At 38.4% G+C, this 25,856-nt stretch overlaps 1 protein-coding gene across 4 annotated transcripts in view; it reads left to right on the top strand.

Moving 5' to 3' along the window:
• The window catches only part of PPP2R3B (protein phosphatase 2 regulatory subunit B''beta), a 106,656-nt gene that overhangs the window by 45,782 nt on the left and 35,018 nt on the right, over positions 1-25,856 (top strand). The window contains exon 1 of one of the 4 annotated variants that reach the window (XM_084650056.1): positions 3,639-3,993. The exons of the other annotated variants lie outside the window; for them this stretch is intronic. Coding sequence (XP_084506182.1) covers positions 3,847-3,993 — 147 coding nt within the window. The 5' untranslated portion in view covers positions 3,639-3,846. Of the gene's footprint in view, positions 1-3,638; positions 3,994-25,856 lie in introns of those variants that run through there. 4 annotated transcript variants of the gene reach the window in all.

The raw sequence follows: 25,856 nt of genomic DNA, 5'->3' as shown, positions 1-25,856 counted from the left end.
GGCAACTTCTAAAACCTGCAGTTTTGCCTTCTAATTTGTACACAAGTTGGACATTAGTCAGTACAAAAATGTGCATATATTGAAAACATAATTTGGAAAACATAAAATTGAACGAAGGGCTAGTCTACGCTGGCAATGCTAAAGTGCTGCCGCAGCAGTGCTTTAATGTGCTTTCTGTGGTCACAGTGCTGCACCTAGAGAGAGCTCTCTCCCAGTGCAATACAGTGCTGCAACTTGCTGCGCTCAAGGGGGCGTTTTCACACCCCTCAGCGAGAAAGCTGCAGCGCTGTTAATTGCCAGTGTAGACAAGCCCTTGGTATCAAAATAAATGCAACTCTTCTACTGATTACTCTAATATTTAATTCACTAAAACTGCCTATTTAAAACTATTATCTGAAGCTGCCACGGAATCCAGGGACCTTGCTACAAAAATTGTCCAGACTACACAAGTTCTTATCAATAGGAAACAATACTAAGCCTTAAAGACTGGAATGCATTTTTTCTAGTAGTGATGGGACTCTTCTCTGAGAGATGCAGTGTTTAGAGCTCCTGTGAACTGCACTGCTGTGATTCAGTGCTTCAGTAAGTGCATTTCAATTGGTTCAATAGTGTGAAATCTGCTTTATTGCAAATTTGGTGAGTCTGTTCTAGTATCTGTGTATATTTGTCTCCTCTACACTTTCTTATAAAGAGAGGAAAACTATTCTCCCTCCATCCAAGTCTAGTGCTGATACAAGGCTTCCAGATATAAACAGATATTTCCGGAATGCAAACAACCTCTCATTTGGCTGCAGGAGAACCTTCTGTATTTAAAGTCCTTGCTGGGAAGCAAAGGAGAGTCCAGACTAAAATAGTTCAAGCTGGGGGGGGATGTTGATACTTGACAGTGTGATTAAAACTTAATGTTTGTTTCCTTTTACATTATTTTAAATCAGCATTATTTTACATTATTTTAAATCAAACCTTAAGTGAGACTTCAAACTAGCTTGTTTGTGCTTTTGATGATTTTCTGGACTTCAGTATGAGTTTATAGGAATGTAACCTGCAGTGTCAAATTAGTTTTGACCTTCACTACTTCACATTAAAATATGACCTTAATAGCATGTGTGGCCTATAATATTGCTGAATAAAGAGAGGAAATTCTCCCTGCAAACAAGTATAGAAAAGTGTGTACACTCCTATTTTCTCTCTCATAATACAAAAGGGGAAACTTTAACCCTGAAAGATATCAAATATGAATATGATAAAAATGAAATACTTTATACAACTATAATAACCTGTGGAACTCAATACCAGACATCACCGAGGCCAAGAGACTCAGAGTTAAAAGATTAAATTTTTCCATCCAATTATTTATGCATATTAACATTGCTTTTAGAGATCTGATCTAGATTAAGCAGAAGGTTTTGTTGATCTATTCACAGTGACACCCAAGATCTTTCCTGAGTGACAAACCTTAATTGGAATCCAGCAATGTGTGTGGATAGTTCAGATTGTTCCTTTCACTGTAACCATGTTTTGATAAATGCAATTAACTTCCAATCATGTTCATTCAGCTAGCTCTTTTAGGTCTGAAGTTTGTGTGTCTCACAAAATTTAGTTATCCAGAGATTTTTTCCATCTCACTGTTGATGATATTTAACAAATTAATCACTGGTTTTGCTAAGGAAACTTGGTGTGCTCCAGTATTAACAAATTGGCATTTGTTCATATTGTTTTGTTTCTTGGACAGTCTCACAGTTCTTTTAGCTCTCACCACCTTGTGATTACTCAAATTTTGTGAAGTAATTTGTTAAGGATAACTTAATTCACCATTTGTCTCGTGTTCTTTTTTTTGATAAGCCAAAATCAAGTACAACTGATGCTTTAATAGAAACTTTGTTTTCTTGCTATAAAACAGAAATGCGAGGTCCTCACTCGATCTTCAGAGTCTCTTCCTTATCCAGTTAGATGAATCCATACTCTATTAAACGTTTAGGAATAATATTGTCGTCTAAACTACAAAATAAAATAAAATAAATTAAAATTAAAATAAAAGCCAACACGTATCTCAATCTAGATTGAGGACATTTGGACTCATTTATTGTGGTACCACGTTAAATGCCATGTCTCTTGTATCCAGTAACACCATATAAGAAAGTACATTTGTTGGTACATAATAGACGGGATCAGAGTTAAGATGGTTTGTGCAACTATGCATTTCCTGACTCTAAAAGATACAATTGTTCAGAGGCTTTTTCAACCATACTTTAATTTCCTGGCTTTCATTTTTCATAACTACAAGTTAACTTTGTAATAATACTTTTCTTAAATAACTGATACCTTTAGAACCATAATTTTCCTCAGAAAACATTGACTTTGACATGTATGTTACATGTTCCAGTGATCGATGATCCTGTAAAGAAAGCCCATTTCAATTTTTGTTTGTTTTGTGAATTAAATCTAAGCCTTGTTACACTGGCATCTGACTAATTTCCTTTCCTGCATGCTAAATCCCCATCCCAAAAAAACAACCTCTAGGTTTCTTTCCCAATGTTTGTTTTTGACTATACCCATTCTGTTATACACAGGTACAGAGTCGGTCTGTCCACTTTTTTTAGAGATACTGACAATGCTGGGAGGGCTGAAAGTTTTAGTCAAGCTAAATGGAGGTAGTAAACAGGATGCCATTCTCAAATAGTTATAATGGTGACATTTAAAGCAAATGTGTCTAAAAATGAATGTGTTCCTAGTGACAGCTAGAGTAAACCTATGACCAATTTGAAATTTTAAAGCAATACCATTTCAGTCAGAATTTTTTTAAAAAATTCTGAAATGTTAGAACAGGGGAGATGGAGAATGTATGTATTTTTTCACTTCAAAATCATATGAAAAAGTATAAACTTGGGGGAAATTAGGAGGTAAATCTTGTAAACTGAAACTGAGCCTCCGTCCCAAAAATATTTTTAAACTACAATAAACTGAAACTAGAAGTCTAAAACTGCTATCTCTAACTGCAGCATTGCTACTGAAACATTATGTTCATATTTATTTTAAGATGTGTCTTTCTTTGCAGTACTTAAAGTACTTTTGTTTGGACAAGAAAAGTTCATCCTGATAAAGCAGTTTCATATGTGATATCTAAATCTTCCCTTTCCTGCTATAAGCTGCCATCTCTGCAATTCAGTTGTGGTAATGTTTGCCTACTTTATTGCTCAATATTTTCTGCTTTAACATTTTACATGACTGAAATCCTGCAATATGTGAATAATTGTTCAGACAAATACAGAAGCTTCATCTTATGAAACTGTGAACATGAGCTTTACAACAGCTTATCCCAGCAAGTTTGTTTGAAGTTTATCTTGCGGTTGCCTCATGCTCTCTAAAGTTGCAGAGTTTGCTGTTAAAGGGCTGAACAACTTAGAATTTAATTGCTGTGTAATAAGCCTTATCCCTCAATGAAATACTTCACTGAGGCTAGAGAGTGTGTGGTTTCTGATGGAAAGAGGCAAAGAAAAAACTGCAAAACTGGCATCTTTACATTCCTCTGGAGTTTGCCTTTTTTAAATTGGGAGCTGCTTATATAAAGATGATTCTCGAAACAGGTTTGTTTCTTTCCATACCATCCCATTTAGTCTTTGGAATGCATGCAGCAAAAGGGCAAGCCCCTAAAGTGACTTTCCAATCTGTTTTTGTGATTCCAGCCAAGTTCTCTTTAATGTATGGCGCAGGCTAAGTTGAGCTGGCTCTCTTAGAATGTCACAGAACTAAAGCGCAGCTGCTGCTCTAAGTGGCACTGTGTGATAATAGAAAGGCTCTGCTATTTACTTGGACTGAAGTGCCTGGACTGGCGCACACAGATATTATATGAAATCTGAAAGCATGAGGATAAAAGAGATTTCCTTGCGGCAAGATCCTGATCTAAGAAAGGAGTTGGCATTGCTAGCTCGAGGATGTGATTTTGTTTTACCTTCTAGATTCAAGAAAAGACTAAAAGCTTTCCAGCAGGTTCAGGTTTGTTTATGTTCTTCTCTATATAACTGCTTCCCCTATTTGTGAAGGCACAACTTTGATCTCCATAAACCTCATGAAATACATGAAAGTTCTTCACTAACTAGAATATTTGAATACCAGTTTTATTTTTTTCAAAATGTAACATGTTTGTGTGGTTTTGAAAGGAAGTAGATACTGTGCCTTAGTCCTGCTACATGTATTGTGCATTGTTTTGAAAGCTACAAAAAATTCATTTAGCATAACACTTATATGCCTGATTTGTTTACAGATGTGTGTGAAATAGAAAGGTTGGTATTACTTAATTAGCACCATTTGAGTTGAAAGAATAGTTCCATTATTAATCTACATGCACTTTCCCCATGGATATTAACTTACTACTTGCTAAAACTAGGTACAAAAAGATAGGCTGCAGCTTTGCCCAAATATGAATGTAGCCCCTTTAGCATGCTCTGTGTTGAGTTCCACACATTATGTAACTCAATAAGACATTACCATTTTGAACTTCATGGATCAGCTCCGTCTATACTAAAGAAAATTTAAGGTATTACTGTGTATTGCACAAGTATCTGAGTAATTGCAACTTTGCAACCAGTGAGTTAAATCCACCATTTTATGAAGTGGGTTCATTATTATTTGAGTGATTATGCATTTCAAATATTGCTCATCAGTTAAAATTATACTCATAATTATAATTATGGAAGTGTTCCATTATTTTGTAAACTTTTGCAAGTGTGCTAGTTTAGTTATGAAAAATTAACAAATGTAATTTTTAAAAGGTATCAAAACCTACATTCAGATATCAAGTGTTGTCATAATTTCTGGATGTATTAAAACTTCAAGAGCTAATACATTCATCCTGTTCTTAACTTACGCCTACCTCCAATCTATGAGCAAGAGGTGTCTCCAAGCTATCTTGTATACCATGCCTGACATTTTTGTACCCTATTTATTTAGGAAAAAATTGGCTGCTAAACTCAGAATTTCCTAGTTTTTATGGACTTAGAGGTAACCAGAACGTAAATATGACCTACAGTTTAATTCTAAATTCCAAGTCTAATGCACTAGTCTCTTTAAGGTGACCTTCAAGAGAGGGCAAAGAACCCCATGACCCTATAAATGCTTTGATTTCCTATTAGTTTAATATATTGGATTTAAAAATTGAATGGTGGTATTTCAGATTTGGTTAAATTAAACTTGATTTGAAAAGGTCATTCCTTATTTTAAAGCAAACTTGTAGTGCTGACCCTGCTATTTTAAAGCATTTAATGTAAATTTGCTGTGAGTGTGAAAAGATTTGTATTACTGAAAAATTAATTTTGGTGGCTTAGAGCACTGGAGAGAGAGCCTGAAAAATACAAGAAGTGAGAAATGCTATATGTGCTATTTAATCTTGCATCTTTGGTAATTTAGTTAAATGTTTAGAGATATCAAAGCTGGAGGATCGCTTACTCTAGTCACAGTACCTTTTTGTAAACAATCAGTATTGCCCTCTGTGGTGGGTGCCCTCTAGCGTGAAAATAACTTTTATCAACCAAAAATGATAGTTACATTGTGTCATGAAAATTTTGTTTGCTTTATGTGGAAAGGAACTACTAAACAGTGTATGTACTAGGTAATAGGTATATAATATCACCAAGAAACTTAGAATAAGTGCTTGCAAATCTCTTAGGGCTTGTTCACTCTGCAATTTGTAATTGTTTTAACATGTGAACCAACATACTTGAAAATCTAGTGTGGACAAGGAACAAACATTTGTTGCCAAGTCACTTTTAACCCTAGGGTTAAATATTTGTTAGTGTACATTACAAGTTCCAGTTACTTCATACGTACATAATTACAGCTTGTAATGTAGTTATAAACCAAAATACTCTGTGTAGAATGGAGGGGAGAGGGATGGCTTGTGCTCTTTTTTTCTTTGAGAATAGAGAAGACATGAATGAAAGTTTGTGTTGTTTTTTTTTTTGTTTAAGTGTCTTCTGCTTGTTTTTTATGCAAGTATCAGGAATGTCAAATTGGTCATCACTGATTTTGCTAGCAGATCTATTGGGAGACTCGAACATGCTTATTGTGAGCACTAACAGTTTAACTGAAGGAGCAAGAATGCTGAATTTTTAACAAAAATGTCCTTTATCCAAATTAGAGCTGATTGGGAATTTTTCAGTGAAACTCTTTTTTCAGAATGTTGATTTGCCAAAATTGAAATTTTTCATGGAAATGGTTTTTTTGACACAACTTTTATTGGGAAAGTTTCTCAAGATAGAATTTCAAGAGAGAGACCACCACTCCCAGAATAGCCAAGAGCCTGGTGGTGGTTGGGGCACCAGTAATCAAGTCCCTGTTCTGAATCAAGCAGAGCATGAACCTGAGCCCCCACATCTCTTAGAAGTGCCCTAACCACAAGGCTATTGGCTATTCTGGGGGCAGTGGGAGGTCTCGCTGGTTTTTCACACAAATAATAATTTCAGAAGATCTCTGCTCTGTCCCAGTGTAGAATAGGAAAAAATTTGAAGTCTCAAAAATGTTGGCAGGACACAAACAAGTTTCCTACCCATTCTAATCCAAATGTTAATTACCTCCAGTAGTGCCCACTATGTGATAGGTACTTTCCCAATAGAAGTAGAGATGTTGTATGCTTCATGAAGCTCATGTTGAAGTTATGCAAGCTGTTTAGGGCAGGGAGAGGGGAGGGAGAGCAGTTTAAGCTGTCTGAGCATACTTCCCCTCTCAGTTGCCTAACTTTTACTCTTGACTCTTAGTGTCATTTCCCTACTTTTCTGGTCGTCCTAGTGCTTTTCAGAGGTGGAGACAATATTTCAAATTCTAATGTAGAAACCAGAATATAAATCTTCCAATTTTCAGACATCATAAAGAAGCAAAAATAGGGGCAACCCACATTTTTCTTTGTAGACTTCCTTTAATTTTTTTAAATGTTGTGATCAGATTAAATGTTGAACTTGTTAGACAAACTCCAGATTTCCTCTAGCAGACTTATTGCAATTCACACTGAACTCTTGAATGAATACCCAAAAAAGAAATAACATTAGTGTATAGCAAGGTTTTGTTGTTAGTTTGTGTATGAACATATACAACTAAAACATTTGTTGCGAGGTAATTCAAATTGATTGATGGAACTATAATGGCTTCTGGGACAAGTCAGTGGGCTTTTTTTCCCTGAGCTCCACGTGTAAACAACTCCCAAGTACAATATATCCTTTCTGGAACCAAACAATTTGTTTTGTGAAAGTCTCCTAATGAACTGCAGTAGAAATCACTGGAAAGCTGCGTGGCCATGAAGAGCCTGGGGACAGGCTATTTTCGAGCATCTGGTTTTGTTATGTCATGGATTAGGGGTGATAATACAGAGATGGATTTTTTTCCCCTAGAAAAGCCCTGAAAGTAATCGGATCAGCCTTTCAAAATTGATGTGAAAAAAATAGCCCAGGCCTAAAATCCACCTTTTACCATGTTATTGGAAAATACTGACTTTCTCAGTTATCAGTTATTTTTCATGGGTAAGCAGAATTTTGCATTGATTATATGCAAAAGGGGCTACTCAGGAGATTTTCGATACTCTCAACGCAGAACACTTACAGTGTATAGTGAATGGTAATATGAAACTTTAAAAGGCAGCTGTATCCCAATTGCTCATAAGTTTCCCTGAAACTTTGGAATCAGAAGTCAACCATGTGGAACATATATCAACTGTACTGGAAACTTAAATATGTGAACTGAATTGAAAGGTTTGTTGCCTGCTGCTAGTTGAGTTCGGATTTTTCACTCTATGGTTCGTGATGTCTCAGTTGGAACTGAAAAGTAAGCCACCTTACAAGCACCTACACACTGTGGTGATGTATTTGAAGTTGGAAGCAAAAAATATAATACACAATTAAAAGGTATAATTTTATAATTTGCACCCAGATATTCTACTGAGTTGGTTGAACTAGAAAGATACTTTTTATGTTTAGGACCCCAAGTATCTTATAAAATAGTTCATCTTTAAAGTTGGAGCTGCACATTTCTTCTTTAGAAGAGCTAAATTCATTTTTATGCCGAGTCCTCCTAGCATTCAGCCTGAATTCTAAACTAACCCTTTTCTTTAATTTTGGGTCTCCCAGATTCATATACACAGCTCCTGCTGTACTGTGATTTATTTTTAAGCATAATCATTCTGTGATATCACAGCTACTATTGTCCCACTAAAGCATAAGCAGGAGTGGAAGGGATCATAGTTGTACAAAACATTTTCCCCTTTAGGATAAAAATAAAGGTTAATTCAATGACAGTCTTTGTCATGATAAATGCCTCTTATGCTTGCTATTTGGGATATAAGCACACACAAATCTTTAAAAAAAATTTTTAAAAGTGAGCAACTTAGAAGACTGGCTTTCCCCTATATCTGAAGGAAGCAGCTAATTATTCCTGAAGAGCTTTTTTTAGCTCAGATCTCCAGTGAGATCATCTCAATTTTTGTCTCTTAAAAATGACAGTGGCAGCTAATATTGGTGACACTTTTTGCTTTGCCACTGAAATCCTTTGTAACTCTCAAGTTCTGGTGGTAAACCCAAGAGAGGGCAAGGAGTGTAGCCTTCAGACAACTATGTGGGGTGTGCTAGTCTACAGCTTTTTTTATGGTCCTTGCTGCTTCTTCCTTCAGTGACAGATAAGAACTTTAGCCCAAGTCTACATGAATCATTGAATAGCTGAATGACTTAGTTGAGGTAGCAGATAATGCTTAACACTGCAGTTACCATGGGGAACTCCTTGGTGATCACTGATCTTCTAGCAGACCAGCTTTCCATAATGGATCTGTTCTCAGAGCTGGTATTAGTGTATCCACAAGGGTTAGTAGTATTCATGGGGCAATGCAGGGTCAGTGCCATATCACAGTCATACATAATCCTGTTTAGATTGGTAGCCCTGTTTCCCTCTCTTCCCCCTCCCCCAACAAAACCTGGTTGCTACACAGAAAAGATTTGAGATCAAATTTATATTTTTTGCAGAAACCAAACTTATTTTATACATCTAGTTACATAACAGTATAGTAAGAAAAAATAAAAGATCATGTACGCTGTAGCTAGAATGAAGTGCTGCAGCTAATCATAGCTGGTTAGTCATTTGTTCTGTATCAGAACATTGTTTGGAGCCCACGCTGTTAAGACTGCACTTAAAAGATCTAAGATACCTAAAACCAAAAGGTCAGCTAATTCTATTTAGATTATAAGATACCTGTTCAGAAAAGGCTCAGTGCTACTGGATTCCCATGGCTTTATCTGTGAGACTATTCATTTCTTTAAAGAGGACTGTCAGAAAGCTCTTGGAGCCAATACAATGATTATTAAAATAAAAAATCTCTCTCCTAACCTGAGTTGAGAGTCCATCTTTCAATCCTCTCTGCTCTGCAGATGACTTTCTGAATGCCTGAATCACTGGGCCTAAAGATTGACTTATTTCTTACTATAATATGGCTCCAATATCCCTGCTTCCATTTGACCCCTCTGATCTAACCATATTTCCCCAAGTTATATAAACCCTGACCCTCCCACTTAAACATATTTGAACAAAACCAGATATTAGAGTAAAAAAAAAAAAGAAAGTGAAATTCCACTGATTCTCTCTTGTTACATAACCTCTACGTTGGCTATTAAAATTCTAAACTTTTTGGGGAGAGGCCTGTTCTATTAATTTAGATTAAATGTAGGGGCCCAAAGAGTCAAAGGTGTTAACATAACCCAAACACTGTCCAACATTTAAACAAGGTTAGGGTTTGATTAGAGAGACCTCAGCCTGCTTAGTACCATGGCAAACACACCATTAAAGTCCTTTTAACATATTATTAAAGATACAGAAAAAGGAAAAACAGTTAAAGCGTTTGACAAGTATAGGAAAGCTTATTTAATACTTTCTTTTAACAACATCCCTTGATCCCTTTCCCTTTAGCTGGAGTTTTTAGAGGGAAAAAACAAACCTTGTTTGGCAGTCTTAAATAAATATCCTTTCTGTGGAAAAGAAGTTCATTGAGATTGGCTGGAGCTGCTGAATCCAATTCAGTTTCCTAAGAAGATAGAACAAATACCCAAAAGGGGGAGAGAAGAATAGCAAAGATAGAAAATGCAGCTTCTGTCTTTGATGTTGACTTTCACTTGCAACCTCAGTGCTGGAAAACCATAAGCACAGCACCCGGTCATAGCTACTCCAAGACCTGGCAACTCGTATTGGCATTGCTTTTAGTTGCCTCTTTGGTCACAGGCTTACAGCATTTCAGCAAAATATACAATCTTGGTGGGCTAAGCCAGACTTTACTAGACAGAAGGAAAAAGGAGAAGGATAGGAAAAAGAAGAAATGAAGGAAAGGACACATTGGGGAAAAGACGAGGCGGAGAGACAGTCAGTCTCCTATCTAGGTGGTGGTTGGAATTCAGATGGAACTGGTTGGAGGTGGCAATGTCATCTGGCTCCCTCTGGCCTAGTCTGATCAGAACATCTTTCAGGATTGGGATGAAGTAGGTCTGGGGTCCCAGAAGATGGTGCAGGTGGCAGCTGTGATGGTGAAGCCCCTCTAGTAGTCAATTTTTCTTCCAAAGTCTCTTTAAGGACCCCACAAGGGAATTATGGGCTGAGTGGCCCATTCCCTCATTTTGTCTACCAATTAGGCCTAATATCTGACATACCAATTTTGGTTAACTGATTTTCAGTTTCACACAGTTCTTGTTTACCAGGCATGATCTTAACACAGTCCTTGAGTTATATCAGTAGGCCTTTTTGTTTGAACTAATGCAGCTTTTCCCAGCAACATTTGTTATAGGTTATTGTGATATCTTATGAACCTAAACTCACTCCTTATAGTTGAACTCAGAGTAAATTTGTAAACCCAGTTAACACAATAGAACTTACCTTCCCATTTGCCTGGAAAGTGCCTGGAGTGCTATAATTAAACATTAAATATCTTCAGGACCTCAGGTTTCTCTGTGGTGGAGGACTGCAGACACTATGGCAAAGCTGTTGCATTACTATTTACTTCTGAAGCAGATCAGTATATCCACACCAAACAGTCTGCCTTCAGCATGTCTACGCTCCACATTCCTTCCAAATATTGCCAGAGCAATATATTATGCAACACAAGTTCCTTTTCATAACTGTCCAAAGCAGGGAAACGTGGGACAACTTATAAGATATTATAGGACCCAGAAGGGTATTCTGACAACCAAGGGTAATATCTCAAAACACTTCCTGTCCCAAAGTAATGTTGTTTGAATGACTGTCCATATACCTATTCCACTGTTTGTGTGCGCTCAACATGCACACACCAAGTCTTTTCTAATTGGTTGTGCCCATTGAGCTGGCACATGCGCCCTGCATGTCTTCATACCTGCAACAGAGGACAAAGGATAGGGCCCCATTTCCTTCTCACCACCCATAGCTAGGAGTTGAATTTTATCACTTCTTACCACACTAACCATTGTCTTGTAAATATAGTGTAAATAGTTTATAGCTAGCACTAATAGATTTACTTTAGTTTCTTGATGGTTTCCATTTTAACCACATTTGGGAACTTGTTTTGCTTGTTTTTTTCTTTCTGGGAGTACTGGGTACTAGTCTGGTCAATATGACTGATCTTAGGTCCCCAAGATTCAAACATTCTCCATCTTGTGAAATGGTCATGCTGTTGAATGGTGGTTACCTAAGATGTATGTTCTGCCTCAGAAGGTCACATCCCTGACCAGTGTGACATTTGCTGATCATTCTGGAGAAGAATTCAGCAAGCTAGAGAATCTCATCTCGGGGGATTCCTCCCTGAGCAGTTATTACACCCACATTTAAGCCTGGTTTTGGTTGCTAAAAAGTACAAGAGATCTTTGAGGATTGCTCCTGCAGCTTTGTTCTCACAGATTGTGGAAATAGCCCTCTAATCATCTGTCCTGAGAGAGTCTTTGGGAGACTGGTAAGAGGGAGTGAAAGATCCCCAGGGAGAAACAGGGTCATATCATCTCTGTGTGACTTCTTTTAGATCTCATAAAAATTTGAGACATAAGGTGCCTCAAAGCTTCAAAAAAAAGTTCCTGAGCATCCATATTGGTATTACCTCAGATCTCACCTGGTATCATATTGGCCATTTGGGTTCCTTGGTAGAGATCCCATGATCAGGCCTTAGTAGTGCCTACTACCCAAGGGCAAATAGTATCAATACTATCTGCTAGTGGATGACCAGTGTAACTATGACTCCAGCACCAACAAGAACTTATATTAGCACCTCCTTCTCTCATGCCCGTTTCCTTGGTACAGATGCCGTTTGAGCTACTCCCGCACTGCAGCTGTATCTGGCTTCCACAGAACTTACCTTTTCATTGGTTCCACTTGATTCCACAAGACTACTTCCATTGGCTCAGTCTGCAGCACTGGTTCCAGTATAGTCTATTGTATCAGTACTGACTAAAGAGTATCCCATGTATATTCTCACTACTCCAGTGGGAACAGCACCATCTTTTCATGAGGACTACTTCCACCTCATTTACTTCAGTGGCCAGTGGAGGGCTGTCTCCTACAAGATTGGAGTTATCGGGACTTGCTGAATTCCCTACCCTATAGAAAGCATCTAAGCCAGGCTTCCATTATTATGGTAGGAGCTCGTATACTCACTCTAGATACTGATACTCATTGCCTGGGCTACCGGTTGGTATCTTATTTTCCTGCATCCCTTGAATTTTGGGGTATCTTGGGGACCCCACAGGCATAGAAGACTAATCTCAACTACATATTCAAGACCTAAATCTCTCTAGCCCCTGATCATCTGAGAAGGGAGTTATCTTTTCCCACAACAGTCAGAATCAGCTCACAGTTCTCCTTCTCTGGACCAAGACTTGCAGGCTGAGAACAGACCATCCCTGCACATATCTCCTTTTTCTCTCCTAGGGAAACTGACGGAACCTGTTGATTATTACTAAGTGGAAAATCTGTTTAGGTTTGGAAGCCCACTGTAGGGTCTGCAGTGCTGGAGACATGGGTGAGAGTACAGTCCTGAAGTGTTTCAGAGTAACAGCCATGTTAGTCTGTATTCGCAAAAAGAAAAGGAGTACTTGTGGCACCTTAGAGACTAACCAATTTATTAGAGCATAAGCTTTCGTGAGCTACAGCTCACTTCATCAGATGCATATCGTGGAAACTGCCTGAAGTGGTGTATTATCAACATGCAAAATGTCCCTGGTGGATTCCCCAAAAAGCTGGGGCAGTAGATGGAATCCATATTTCCACATGTCAACCCATACAACCATCAGAGAATGACAACTGAACAGGCCACTACTCCCTGGTAGCCAAGATGGATCACAAGATTCTGAATGTTCAGTCTGGCAAAGAAATGGTACATAATTCACAAATATACTCTAGAGTGGACATTCTTCCCCACCACAGCCTTTATGGGCGGACACAGTATATACAAACAGTAAAAAGCACTGCTTCACTGCCACCTCATAAGGAGCAGAATGTGGTGGTTGCCTTCAGTAGGACATATGCAAGACCATTTTTTGGCCTGTAATGTTTTTTGTAAAAAATTTGTGAAAGCAAGAGGGGAAGTTTCCTTCTGATAGTAGGCAGAGATGTCGGGCAGGGGAGGCAAAGTATTTCACTAGTCAGTGCCATAACCTATAATTAGGTACCACACAACAGCTGGCTTTAATAGATGTTCTGATATCATTAAGAATGTCCTCTATCCGCACTTAGGAAAGAGAAAATGAGACAATGCAGATTGATATGGACTTTTTATATTTGTAAGTTGATACCAACATCTTCATAGTATTGATTGTTGGTGACTTTCTGGAAACTCCAAAAATGATCATAGAACAGAATATCTGATTATCAGCTTCTATTTTTTTTAAACTAAAGTTCTGTTAATCATAAGCGCTACTTCAGCAGCACAGCTAGAAGCAGTATCTCAGCAGCAGGAGCGCTGACACAACACAGAAGCCGTAGCTGTACTTCAGTTCCCAAGAAGGCTGCGTACTTGCCCAAGCCTGTTTTAATAAATCAAAGACCAAAAGGAACAAGGAGAACAGAGTCTTTGTACTTCTGAAATTACAAGTGGTGCAAGTATAGCATTTAGGGTCTGGGTTTCTTACCTGTTGGGACTAGTGTTGAATGTAAATGCAGTCATAAGTGAGGACGGTACTGGATGCATTCTACAGTGGTGAAATGTCATTTAGCAGTAGCTGAAGAGCTGTCGGGTGGTGTGCTTTTTACTACTTTTTAAATTACATCTAATGTACCTGAGTGGGGAGGGATTATGATCTTTGTTGCTGATCTACTGAAAATCAGTTGATTTGCCAGTTGTACACATTTTTTATTTTTTTTCCTGTGTGCTGGCTTGTTACACAATAATGTGCCAATATTCCACTGCATATGTGTGCATATATAAATTCACTGAAAATATTTTGAGTACTCTTGCTCAGTGCTCTGAATTTGCACGTATCTAAGGAAGTTGAATGGAATTTCAGTTTTAATGTGTGAACTCGTTGATTATAGTCTGCAGAGATCAAATTTGGTAAAAATAGATAGCGGTATTCCCCAAGTTCTATCCCATTAAGTCTCCCAAGTGAGACACCATTTCCAATAGATTGTAATATGCCGTCTGCTGGGCTAACTGGATTGGGTCAATTCAGTGTGCTTTTTGTCTTGGTAGGCTCTATTAGGCTTCTTGGATCCTTCTTGACTGGATGAAAAAATACTTGATGGTACTCTTCCAAGTGACACCTGCTTGTCGTCCAGTAAACTGTTGCGTTATGAGATCCTGTCTCCAGTCATCCAAGGACATGCAGATAATCTTGCAGTAGAGTAATAGGTAGACCATTTCTGAAACCCTGTAATGTTGGAGGGGTCGTATCAATTTCAGTGAAGCTTGTGGAAGGCTGCTTTACCTGGCATCCTCCATTGCTCTAGAAAAGTAGATAAATGAACTACTTGTTCTGCAGTCTGGTGGCAGGAAACATGTAAAAAGTGTTACTTACAGTAGATAGTAGGTTTGATCCTGACAGGGAGCAGCAGAAGGACTGGCTAATAAATTAGAAGTTACCAGATTGTCGATTGGTACTGAAGTACTTCAGTGGAATAAATAGATCTGGCTTCTGTTCTGGTGGTAATATTGTTTGGGCAACTAGTTTTGAACACTTGGCTTTGAAATATGGCAGCATATGGAATTCTGGAATTTCTGTCAACTTCTGCTCTCAAAGTTGCCCATTTCGACCAACATGGACTATTTTGGTAGCTCTTAACTGGCTTCAGAGGAGAGGTGGAATTCTGGTCCCAAGGATAATGGGTGGGAACCAGTTGGTTTATCTGGGAAATGAGGCTTTCAGTGTTTTGGGTATTAATCAGCCACCAGAAGGTGTTCCATACCTTGCTTATTTGATCCCCCTTAATGGAAAAAGAGGGACAAACTTACTAATATTCAACTTTGCTGGTTGCTATATCCACCCTTACAATAACAATGACTGGGCCCTGTGAATTGCTAAACTTGACTTCTACTGTACATCCCTGATCAAGCACACAGTGAAACCCTACATGGAGAGCTCTTCATCTCTAGGGTGGAAGATCAAATAGTCTGAGTCATTGAGCTCTTAGTCCTAGTTCCCATCCCTGTCATTCTGAACACTGCCCTCGGCAACATTCTACTGTGGGCCTCTGCTGTTAAGTTCAAGACAAACTTAAGACATCTTGTGGATGAGAATTGTGCTTTAACTTGTTGAAGGGATGAATCAGACTTCACACCCTGAAAGTCTAGTCCAGGGGTTCTCAAACTTTTGTACTGGTGACCCCTTTCACATACCAAGCCTCTGAGTGCCACCCCCCCCTTATAAATTAAAAACACTCTTTAATATATTAAACACCACTATAAATGCTGGAAGCAAAGTGGGGTTTGGGATGGAGGCTGACCGCTCACAACCCCCCATGTAATAGCCACATGACCCCTTGATGGGTCCTGAACCCCAGTCTAGTCATTGCTCTAAATCTCTTTGAATCTCACTCTCAGGCTGATTTTTTTGTTTTTGTTTGTTTTTTTGTCTTGTCACTTCATTGCTTTTGCTGCAGTTGACCATTTCAGACAGACACTGGAACACTTTCGTACACCACTCTCTTCCAGTTGGTGTACTTAAAATCACTGTGGATTGCGTAATTGCCTCTGCTTCCAGGTAAATTTTAATCTGTCTTGGGCCAGTAGCATCCTGACCATAAAAGCAGGTTTTACATGGAAATAAATTGTGGATCCAAAACTTGCAGATAGAATACACAAGAATTCTGAGATCTCTCAGCTGTGGATGTTGGTGACAAAATTATGTGCTATAATTGAGATGACTATACAATGTTGTATGTAAGCAAGGGGCTTCATGGATAATTTACCCCTTGGCTGCCACCAGGCACATAAACCAGAATGCACAGAACATTCATCGAGGATGGTTGCAGAATTGAGTTGGAACATTGTGACTGCACTGGGAGGACAGCTGAACAAGTGTACCTGTGATGCCATCACTTCCCTTCAACATTGATCAATTGAACTGATGTCTCTAAAGTGTGTATAAGACTTGCTTAGAGCTAGTGCAAGTGATGAAATGATATTCTGTACTCTTGTGAAGCACTCATGTGGACAGTATTCCAGGCACTTGAATGTGTACTGTAAATGCCAAAAGTTTCCAAGGTAGAATGGCCTTTATTGTCTCAATGCCCCACCTAAACCACTAGGTGACTTCAGTGTCTAATCAGTTAACATACTATGGTAGCTCCAGTCCAGTCTGAAGAACCACCTAATTTCTAAGATTAAACAGAGCCTGAATGAGAGCTCTTTCATACTATTTGACAATGGGCGGAAAAAAGGTGGTTCTTTTTGGAATGTTTTGGAGAAGGAGGGTTTATCTGCAGAAGCAATATTGTAAATGTTAAATTATCAAAAAAACCCAAACCCCAAAACCTCCCTTTATTAAGAAAAATACTAAATTCTCAAGAGTTTCTAAAGGATGTGTGGTGGAGGGAAAGTGTCCCCATAAAGTGGATTCTGAGCTCTCAGGATGCAAAGCTTAAGTCCTTCTGGTTTGTCTGCAAGAATGAAACATACGTAAGGAATAATATAATCATGGCTTTGGATTTATGTAAAATAGGATATGTTGATCTCTACCTGAAGTCACAGAATAGATACTGCAGAAGGCTCATTCTCTGTACTGGTTCAGAACATAATATTGGTTGTAAATTTACCTTCCTACCTTGGAATTGTTTGAAGCAACTTCAATTTAGCCTTCCCTCCCCGATTTTATTTTTAAGTTTGGGGTGGCCATGTGTTTCCATTCCTGACATGAGTGGAGTCTTCCTTCATCAAAAAGTGTTTCCTAGCTAGTAACAAACTTGTTCCTTGAGGGTGTACTTTCATAATGGCTTAAGTCCCATCCAGATCCTTTTATCAACTTTTAGAGTATCTTGCTTCCTTTTTGCTCCTGATCCATTCAAAAGTCTTGATCAGTGGACTTCTTCTGACATCACTCCAGGCAGAATTAGAAGCATCCTGCCGGGGGTCTGCAAATAGCTCACTAGTCATGTTGCTGGCTCCTCATTCTGCTTGCTAAATCACTTTGAGACCGCTAAAATATATTCCTTAAAATAACTTTTCTGCATAAGCAGTTGCTGTAGTTGGGATTTATGTGATCAAGAACAGGAGGATGCTAGTTCCCATAATTATCTCTGTGATCCACACTGAAAATTCTAGATCCCCTGGTCTATAAACTTGCAGAAGTAAGACCTCCTTGTTTCCAAGATTGTTGTCTGGGAAGAGCCCCAAGAAAGATCACTTAACTTTGCAGAACACTACTCTCTACTGGATCAGGAACAAGACAGTAAAGATGAACTATTGATACGATTCAGTTTGGCAGTTCCTTTGCTCATTATGTAGGTAACTGAAGCCTACCTGTTACTTGAGTAGAGCAATTCTGTTTTTGAGGGTGATGGGGGGCATGGCTTTAGCCCTGTAGTAATGAAGGACAGCTAGGTAGTCTTGCTTATGAGTTCTGTTGAAGCACTCATCAGTTTAGCTTCAGCTAATAATGCTGCTTCTGAGATTTCTGTATATGAAACAATTAAGCCAGTCTCAGATTTTGTTTGACTAGCTCTAACAGTGACACACAAAGATTATTTGTCAAATTCTATCTTGTGAACTCCTGTACTGAATGAAGAAGTGGATATAGATAATTTTATGTTAACCAAGTTTTTCCTGCTGCTCAGTGCAGCAACTCATAATTACCTTTCTAGGAAAACTGTCCTCTATTCCATATTTTTTTTATCCTCCCATTCCAGTCTCTTAATTTCTGTGTGACTCCTATTCATCCCCATCTAGCTAAACATATCTAGTTTAAGGGTAAGGTATTTTAGGGATCATGTGGTGGTAGAATATCCTAGTACATGCTATGGTCACAGCTGTGGAAGTCTCCTCCTGGGAAAGGCGGAGTAAGTTGTCACTGGAGAGTGGCAGAGAGAAAAGGTGTCAAATTTCTCTACATGTAAGCGTCTCAAGGTATATGCTAGTTTATGTGGAAGAATCCAGATCTTGTTTTCAGCACCTTCGATAAAGCAAAGCAGAAGTTTAAAATAATATCTTCATATGCACTCTGCTAGTGTCATCTACACAGAGGGGAAGGTGACAACTGCAGGTGGATGTGGCTATTGCATTCAAAAAATATACTGATGGTGTTTTGGGGGGCAGGGAGTTTCCCTTTGTATTCTGACAATTGATCTATAGGTAGGTAGAACTTGAGTTTCACTGTACTAATACACTAGACACAAAAGTTCTTCAAGAATGTTTCCTGCTTCACTGTGTCATAAAGCCAGAAGTTAAAGTCACATTAAAATTAACTTTGCTAGAGAAAGCACAAAGTGTAATTGTGTGAAAATCAAATAGATGGGAACAATAAACCAGCTCATAAAGGAGTGTTGGGCTCCATCTTCTTGTATCCTTACTCTATTGTAGCTGTAAGTCCACTACTATCCTGTAAGAATGTACCATATTTTGCTAAATGAGAAATTTCTTTCATAAGGATTACAATATAATACAGGCTCAGCATTTTATATTCAGGGACTGAATAGCATATATGATGTCTCAGTACTGTAAGCAGAACATAAATAGCCGTTTTGAGAAACTCTGCATTATAATAGCTATTAAATTCAAACAGAAACTTCATTCAGAACGGAAGATGAGGGTTAATTATCTTATTGACTGAAAAATGTGGGATAAGAGGTTAGAGAGCCTAGTAACTAATTTACTTTCCTCTTCTTCCCCCCCCCCCCATGGAAATTTCATCCCCTCTGAATTTCCCGATTGAGGCTTTTGGGTCTTCTGCGGTAGAAATAGTTGTAAACTTTGATCATACTTTTGACTGTTCTTCAATGCATCTGTTGAAATTACATACGTCACTCAAATGAGAGAGAAGGGAGTAAAATGCTGAGTTTTATTTGTTTAGGCTTGCTCATCAGACCAAAAAATGGGTTGTTGCAATAAGTTTTGGGTTCAAAAGGTAGATGAGTAATATCACCAATAGAAATATTTATTTTCATCCTTTTTTAAAATCCATATAGCATTTGAATAAAGTTTGTGATCTACAAATAAGTCTCTAAAACTAAATGAATTTAAAAGCAGTGTCTTAAGTAAAATGGATTGCAAATCCCCTTACTGTTGCTACATCACCTATCTTAAAAAAGGAAAAGAAAACTTCTGCAGGACCAGAAATCTTTACTCTGTTAAAGTAGCTCTTGCATTCTGAAACTTTTAAACCTTCAATTACTGTTTTTGACTTGGCTATCTTTTCAGAATAAGGTGCTATGATGCACCGCTTCTTAGAAGTGACAACCAGGGTGGATAAAAATCAATTTATTTTTTTAATCCAATTTTTTTTAATTCAGATTTTTGATAATGCTTTGGGGGGGGAACCTATCTAAAGATAGTTTTAATTAAGATGCATTATAGCTCAAATATATCTCTTCATGGAATAGGGATTATAAATTCTAATTCTATAGTATGAGACAATATATTCATGTAATATTTAAGAAAATTTTGTAAATGAGTTCCAATAGTTCATGGATTAGGGACCCAATCTTATGGGGTTCCAGGGGATTCTGTATAGATTATTTAGATTAATCTTTCTATCTGCCCAGTGGGACTCAGTACTCAGTTTAGAAGGTAACATCAGAGATGATTAGTTTTGCAGTTCTCAAACGGTGGATTTGTCTTCAGAGATAACATGCTTGTTAACAGCAAAAATGTTTTTAAATAAATAAGAGGTGAGAAATAAGAGACCTCAAGCCTATTGTTCCTCTGCAAATTTGTGTACACAGTCAATCCCTTACCTCTCTAAAAGTGCAAAGCTTCAAAAAGTTCACTGAATAGAAGATTGTTGGGGCCGCAATAGATCTGGACAAGGAAAAGAAGTCTGGAGATAAATGTGAGAAGGGAGGGACAGGCAGTAGAAACAAAAGTGAAACTTTTTGAGCAGCATATTCCAGAAGTCTTTGAGGTCTTTCTGAGGGTAGTCTTCATTGATTTGAGACCTACCATACCATTCTCTCACTAGAAGGGAAAACCTATAATGGCAACAGGCTGTAAGAGAGACCCAGTTTTGGAATATTTTAATGAAGTTCCTCTACCTGTGGGTAAGACAGGCATGCGTGCAAAATGCAAACAGTGCAACAAAGAAATGCAAGGCCTGGTTGCCCAAATGAAACATCATCATGAGAAGTGTTCCTTCTCAGGAGGAAACTGCGTTGATGATGAAAGGAACACGTCTGAACATACAGGATCTTCAGGTTGGTAACAACCAACAAGTATGCACTTTTATGTAGAAAGAAAAGGAGTACTTGTGGCACCTTAGAGACTAACCAATTTATTTGAGCATAAGCTTTCGTGAGCTACAGCTCACTTCATCGGATGCATACTGTGGAAACTGCAGAAGACATTATTTACACAGAGACCATGAAACAATACCTCGTCCCACCCCACTCTCCTGCTGGTAATAGCTTATCTAAAGTGATCACTCTCCTTACAATGTGTATGAAAATCAAGGTGGGCCATTTCCAGCACAAATCCAGGTTCTCTCACCCCCCCCCCCCCCACACACACCCGTGGGGGGGGGGGGGGGAGAGTGAGAACCTGGATTTGTGCTGGAAATGGCCCACCTTGATTTTCATACACATTGTAAGGAGAGTAGTCACTTTAGATAAGCTATTACCAGCAGGAGAGTGGGGTGGGACGAGGTATTGTTTCATGGTCTCTGTGTAAATAATGTCTTCTGCAGTTTCCACAGTATGCATCCAATGAAGTGAGCTGTAGCTCACGAAAGCTTATGCTCAAATTGGTTAGTCTCTAAGATGCCACAAGTACGCCTTTTCTTTTTGCGAATACAAACTAACACGGTTGTTACTCTGAAACTTTTATGTAGAAATCAGATTAAATCGAGTCTTCCTGATTAGTGATTTAAATCATGATTTTAAATCAAATACACCCTGGTGACAACTTAAACTTTTGCCCATACTTTACAGTGTGTGGTAAGAAATTCTGGATTTTATGTTAATCTTATGTTAATCTGTTTTCCATCACCTGAAGTCTTCATACTGAGTAGAATCTTGTTCTTGAGATCTGCCTTCTATGGAATGTACCAGGGCTGTTGATTTAACACTAGAAAATACCCTTTTTTTTTCTTATAAATCTCTACTCGTAAACAATAATAAAGCTACATATGTCTAAGCTGATACCATAAAACACAAGCACTGCCATATGAGGACAAATTCATTCAGTTATTCTAAGTACCGTATCATGTCAAAACAGTGCAAATACTGAGAATTGTTTAGTCAGTGTGGCATCTTGATCAGCATGTTGTCTAAATATATTTTTAAGTAGGTAAGTGTGCTTGATTCCACCCCCCCCCCCCCAAAAAAAACCCTTAATGGTATTTAACTCACTTCCTCTTGACCTTCACTCTGTAAACAATTGAGACTTAGTCAATTAGCTCAATGAGGTTATGCATTTATTTCTTTAATGTGGTAGTTCTCACACAGAGTTGCCATCCTGAAAAGTGTACAGCCTTTTAAAAATAGGGGAGAAGAGGCTTTTCCCCTTTTCTTGATTTCAAGAATAAGTTACTTTAGGTCAGGAAGGAGAGGAAATGGGTTATCTCATTTCTAAAGTCTTGCGGTAATGGTGGATAGGATGGGCCCCTCTGACCAGCTGCAAATACTCCACATCCCAGTAACCTAGTAGGCAGGGAGGGGAAGGAGCAGGCATCCAATGTCTCACCAAAAGAAGTGTACCGTAGCCAAGGCAGTCCAAGTTGTGTAACATCCAGAGATCTCTATTTGGGAGAGTGATTGGGATAAGCATCCCCTTAAAAAAAATCATCTTAAGGAAACGGAAAGCAACAGCTGGTTCCCCCATATTTAGAAACTGGCCCATCTGGCTTCTAATCTCCTTGCTTCCTCAGTTTTGCTCAAAGCCAAATTTGCTGCTGGAATAGAATTTTTTGTCTACCATTACGAGGAGAGAGAAACTAAGCAGGCAAGAGAGGGTCAGAAGATTATTTCTGGGGTGGGTGGGGATGTACATGTTTCCTTTCAGCCTGCTTGATGATGTGATGTATTTCCTGCCTCGTGTTATTGAAGGGCTGTAGGAGTAATGCATCTGATGCTGACATACTCTCAGATGTTATCAAAGAGTAGTGAATATTCTTGAAACTAGCAAAGGGAATGAAGAAATGCCTTTATGCCACTTCCTGCAAAAATAAATAAATTAAATTTAACCTTCTCACCACTTTTACAAAGTAAGAGTAAAGAAACACTTTATAGTCTGAATTTACCCAAAGCCTTTATGCTTTTTGTATGCCGGGGTGAAAATTGACCACGTGTATTAAAGGGACGATCTTATGTTCTCTTTTCAAGGTAAATCTTACAGAAGCTTATTTGCAATATTACGAAATTGTAAATCATTAGCTGATCATATTTTAGAGAACTTATTATTTGGCTTTCTGAATTGCGAATTGCAACTCAGGCTATTAATATAAAACTAAATTAAATGGAGACTTGGCAGTACAATCAGACTATTGATTCTGGCTTTTACATATGTTCATTGCAAAGGTTAATATGTCAAATTGACATCATACTGTGAGACTTCAAGACATGCAAATCATTCATTGAAATGTAACTCTTTTTTTAAATCTCCTTTTAGCTCCAAATATTTCATAATTGTATGTGGGTTTGCAAGTTGAGTGGTGGAGTTTCTCACTTGGCTGAACAAGTCTTTTTTGGTAGTTTAATTTATAAACAGATTTTTAGCACAAGCAAGAAAATGAAGGATAACCTCCAACTGAAAGTCACAGCGGCAAGAGTAAACCGTGTCATATGAGGTTTTCAATCCAAACAAATTTATGCTTTCCATTAGCAGGACTCTTAGCAGTATTTTTTAGGTGTGAACAAATATTCCACATTAATTAAATTGTTAGAATTAAGACAGTAATTTGGGATTTTTATCCATCTGTGTGGAATTAGAGTCCTAGAAATATAGGACTGGAAGGACCTCTAGTCAGTCCATCCTCCCTGTGCTGAGGCAAGACCAAAACACCTAGGCCATCTCTAACAAGTGTTTGTCTAACCTGTTCTTAAAATCCCCCAAGGATGGCAACCTAGTCAAGTGCTTCCCTTTGAAACCTAGTCCAGTACCTAGCTATCCTTGTAGTTAAAGATTTTCCTAATATCTAACATAGTTAATATATTTAAACTTTTTCTCTATAAGGATAGTTTTCCTAATATCTAACCTTAATCTCCCTTGCTGCAGATTTAGCTGATTACTTCTTGTCCTATTTTCAGTGGACATAGGACAGTTGATCACCGTCCTCTTTGCAACTGCCCTTAACATGTTTGAAGACTATCAGCTCCCCCTCAGTCTTTTTTTCACAAGACTAAACATGCCCAGTTTTTAAATCTTTCCTCATAGGTCAGGTTTTCTAAACTTACCGTTTTTGTCTAAGTGCATTTTTAATAGGTTGTCTTATTTAGAACAGAAATAGCCCTTCTTTTGAGTATTTTCAGTATGGTTCCTTCTTGGTAAGATGTACATATGCTCTAGGACATCCTACTGAACGCTCTAGAAAGCAGTGATCATAGGGACCATCCAGGTGAACCTTCCCATTCATTCAGGGAGGACATACAAAGAAGCGCAACTTTAGTAGTTCCTCAGTTCCTTCTGACCTTCATCTGAAAGGTGGAACTGAGGGTCAAAACTTGTAGTAGTTTCCTTTTTTCTTCAGAAAAGCAAAAACCAATCCTGTACCTACAGCTTTTGATTTGCTGTAACTAATGTACCATAAATTTGGTTTTTCTGTTCAATTTTTGGTATGAGCTTGTTGACCTTGTGTTCAGTGTTGTAGGTGTAACTGATCCCATCAAGAAATCTGGAGTTAAAGGTTGTACATAATTCTGTTCCAAATTATTGATTCCGGATCAACAGCCTTAGTACCTGAATGGAAATAGTTCCCCAGGGTAGTGTGCAGCCTTTGTTGTCTTTACTTCCTGCACCCATAAGGATGGGAAGTAAATGCTTGAACTCTTTCTGCTTAAGATGATTAAAGAGACATCCGAGTTGGTGCCATCCTAGAGACTTGAGACCACTTCCAAAAACAGCTCATAGAAATCTTCAGAGATTCAGTTGCATAAAAGGTGAGGGTGGCCTTAATGCATACTACTTCCTTGATGCTGAAGGGGCTGGGAGGGGAGGCTCTTTGTTTTCTGTAACATTCCTCATGGTACTTCTAGAAGATGAGGAAGCCTGGGTCTGTGCCCCTACTTAATGCTAAAGGAGGCTTTGGAATAGTTGTGGCAGGATTATTCAAGGGAAATAAGAGTGTGTAATGCTTTGATACAGCTGCTTCACCTTGCAGGGTAGTCTGGTTCAGTGCCAGGGGCATGCTTTGTACTTGCTGCTGAGGAGTCAGTGGGGAGTTACTGTCCTAGCATTCTGTTTCCTCTTTGGTATGCCCTAGAAACTATCCCTGACCTTTCTTTCCAATGATGATAGGTGTTGAAAATTGCATTGACATGGATGGTTTGGGGCTGAGCTCTTGCTGTGGCCATAGTCTTCAGCCCCAAAAGGCTATTGTATATCTGTTGCATTAAAAAAAAACATTCTGAAGGTATTTCTCTGCTTCAAAGATCTAGAGATTAAGCTCAGGAAAACTGACCGCTTTGGGGAAGGAGTTGTATTTGTTGGTCACCCTTCAGATGACTATTTCTAATTACTGAAAGGTGAGACACATTCACCTTCCTGTTCCAAAACCACCTTTTCTCCCTCTTTAATCAACTCTCCCACAAGGAAATGAGACCAACCAATTTTGCTTGATGGGCAAAGAGTAACCATAAATACTCTTCAAGCAGTGCATAGTGCCTTTAGGACCTCAGCATGCTCTTGGACTACAGCTGTCACCCTGAAAAGGGGCTAAAGGATTCAGACCTTAAAGATAGCCAAGATAATTTGGTGGATTTTCCTTTTTAGGGCCACAATCTACTTAGTAACAAGGCAGATGATTGTTGCTGCCTGGTTGGAGAAGTGGGGAAATATAAGACCAGTGATTCTGGAAGCTTCCAAAGGATTTACTTTATTCAATTCCACTTCATGTTATCACTATACATTCTTTCCATTTTCAGGATACATTGATACACTATACATTCAATCCATTTTCAGGTATCACTAACAAGTACGAAGGCTTACATTATTTTCCATTTCCAACTTGAAACAATAGAGAAGGTTCCTCTGTAGTGCAAAGGAAAGTTATATACTTTATTTTCTTTTAAAAAAAGAAAAGAAAAAAAAC

Source organism: Lepidochelys olivacea (genome assembly GCF_965140295.1).
Source record: "Lepidochelys olivacea isolate rLepOli2 genome assembly, chromosome: 1".
NCBI lineage: Eukaryota > Metazoa > Chordata > Testudines > Cheloniidae > Lepidochelys > Lepidochelys olivacea.
The sequence above is the reverse complement of the archived record's forward strand: the minus strand, read 5'-3'. Positions and strand labels throughout refer to the sequence as shown.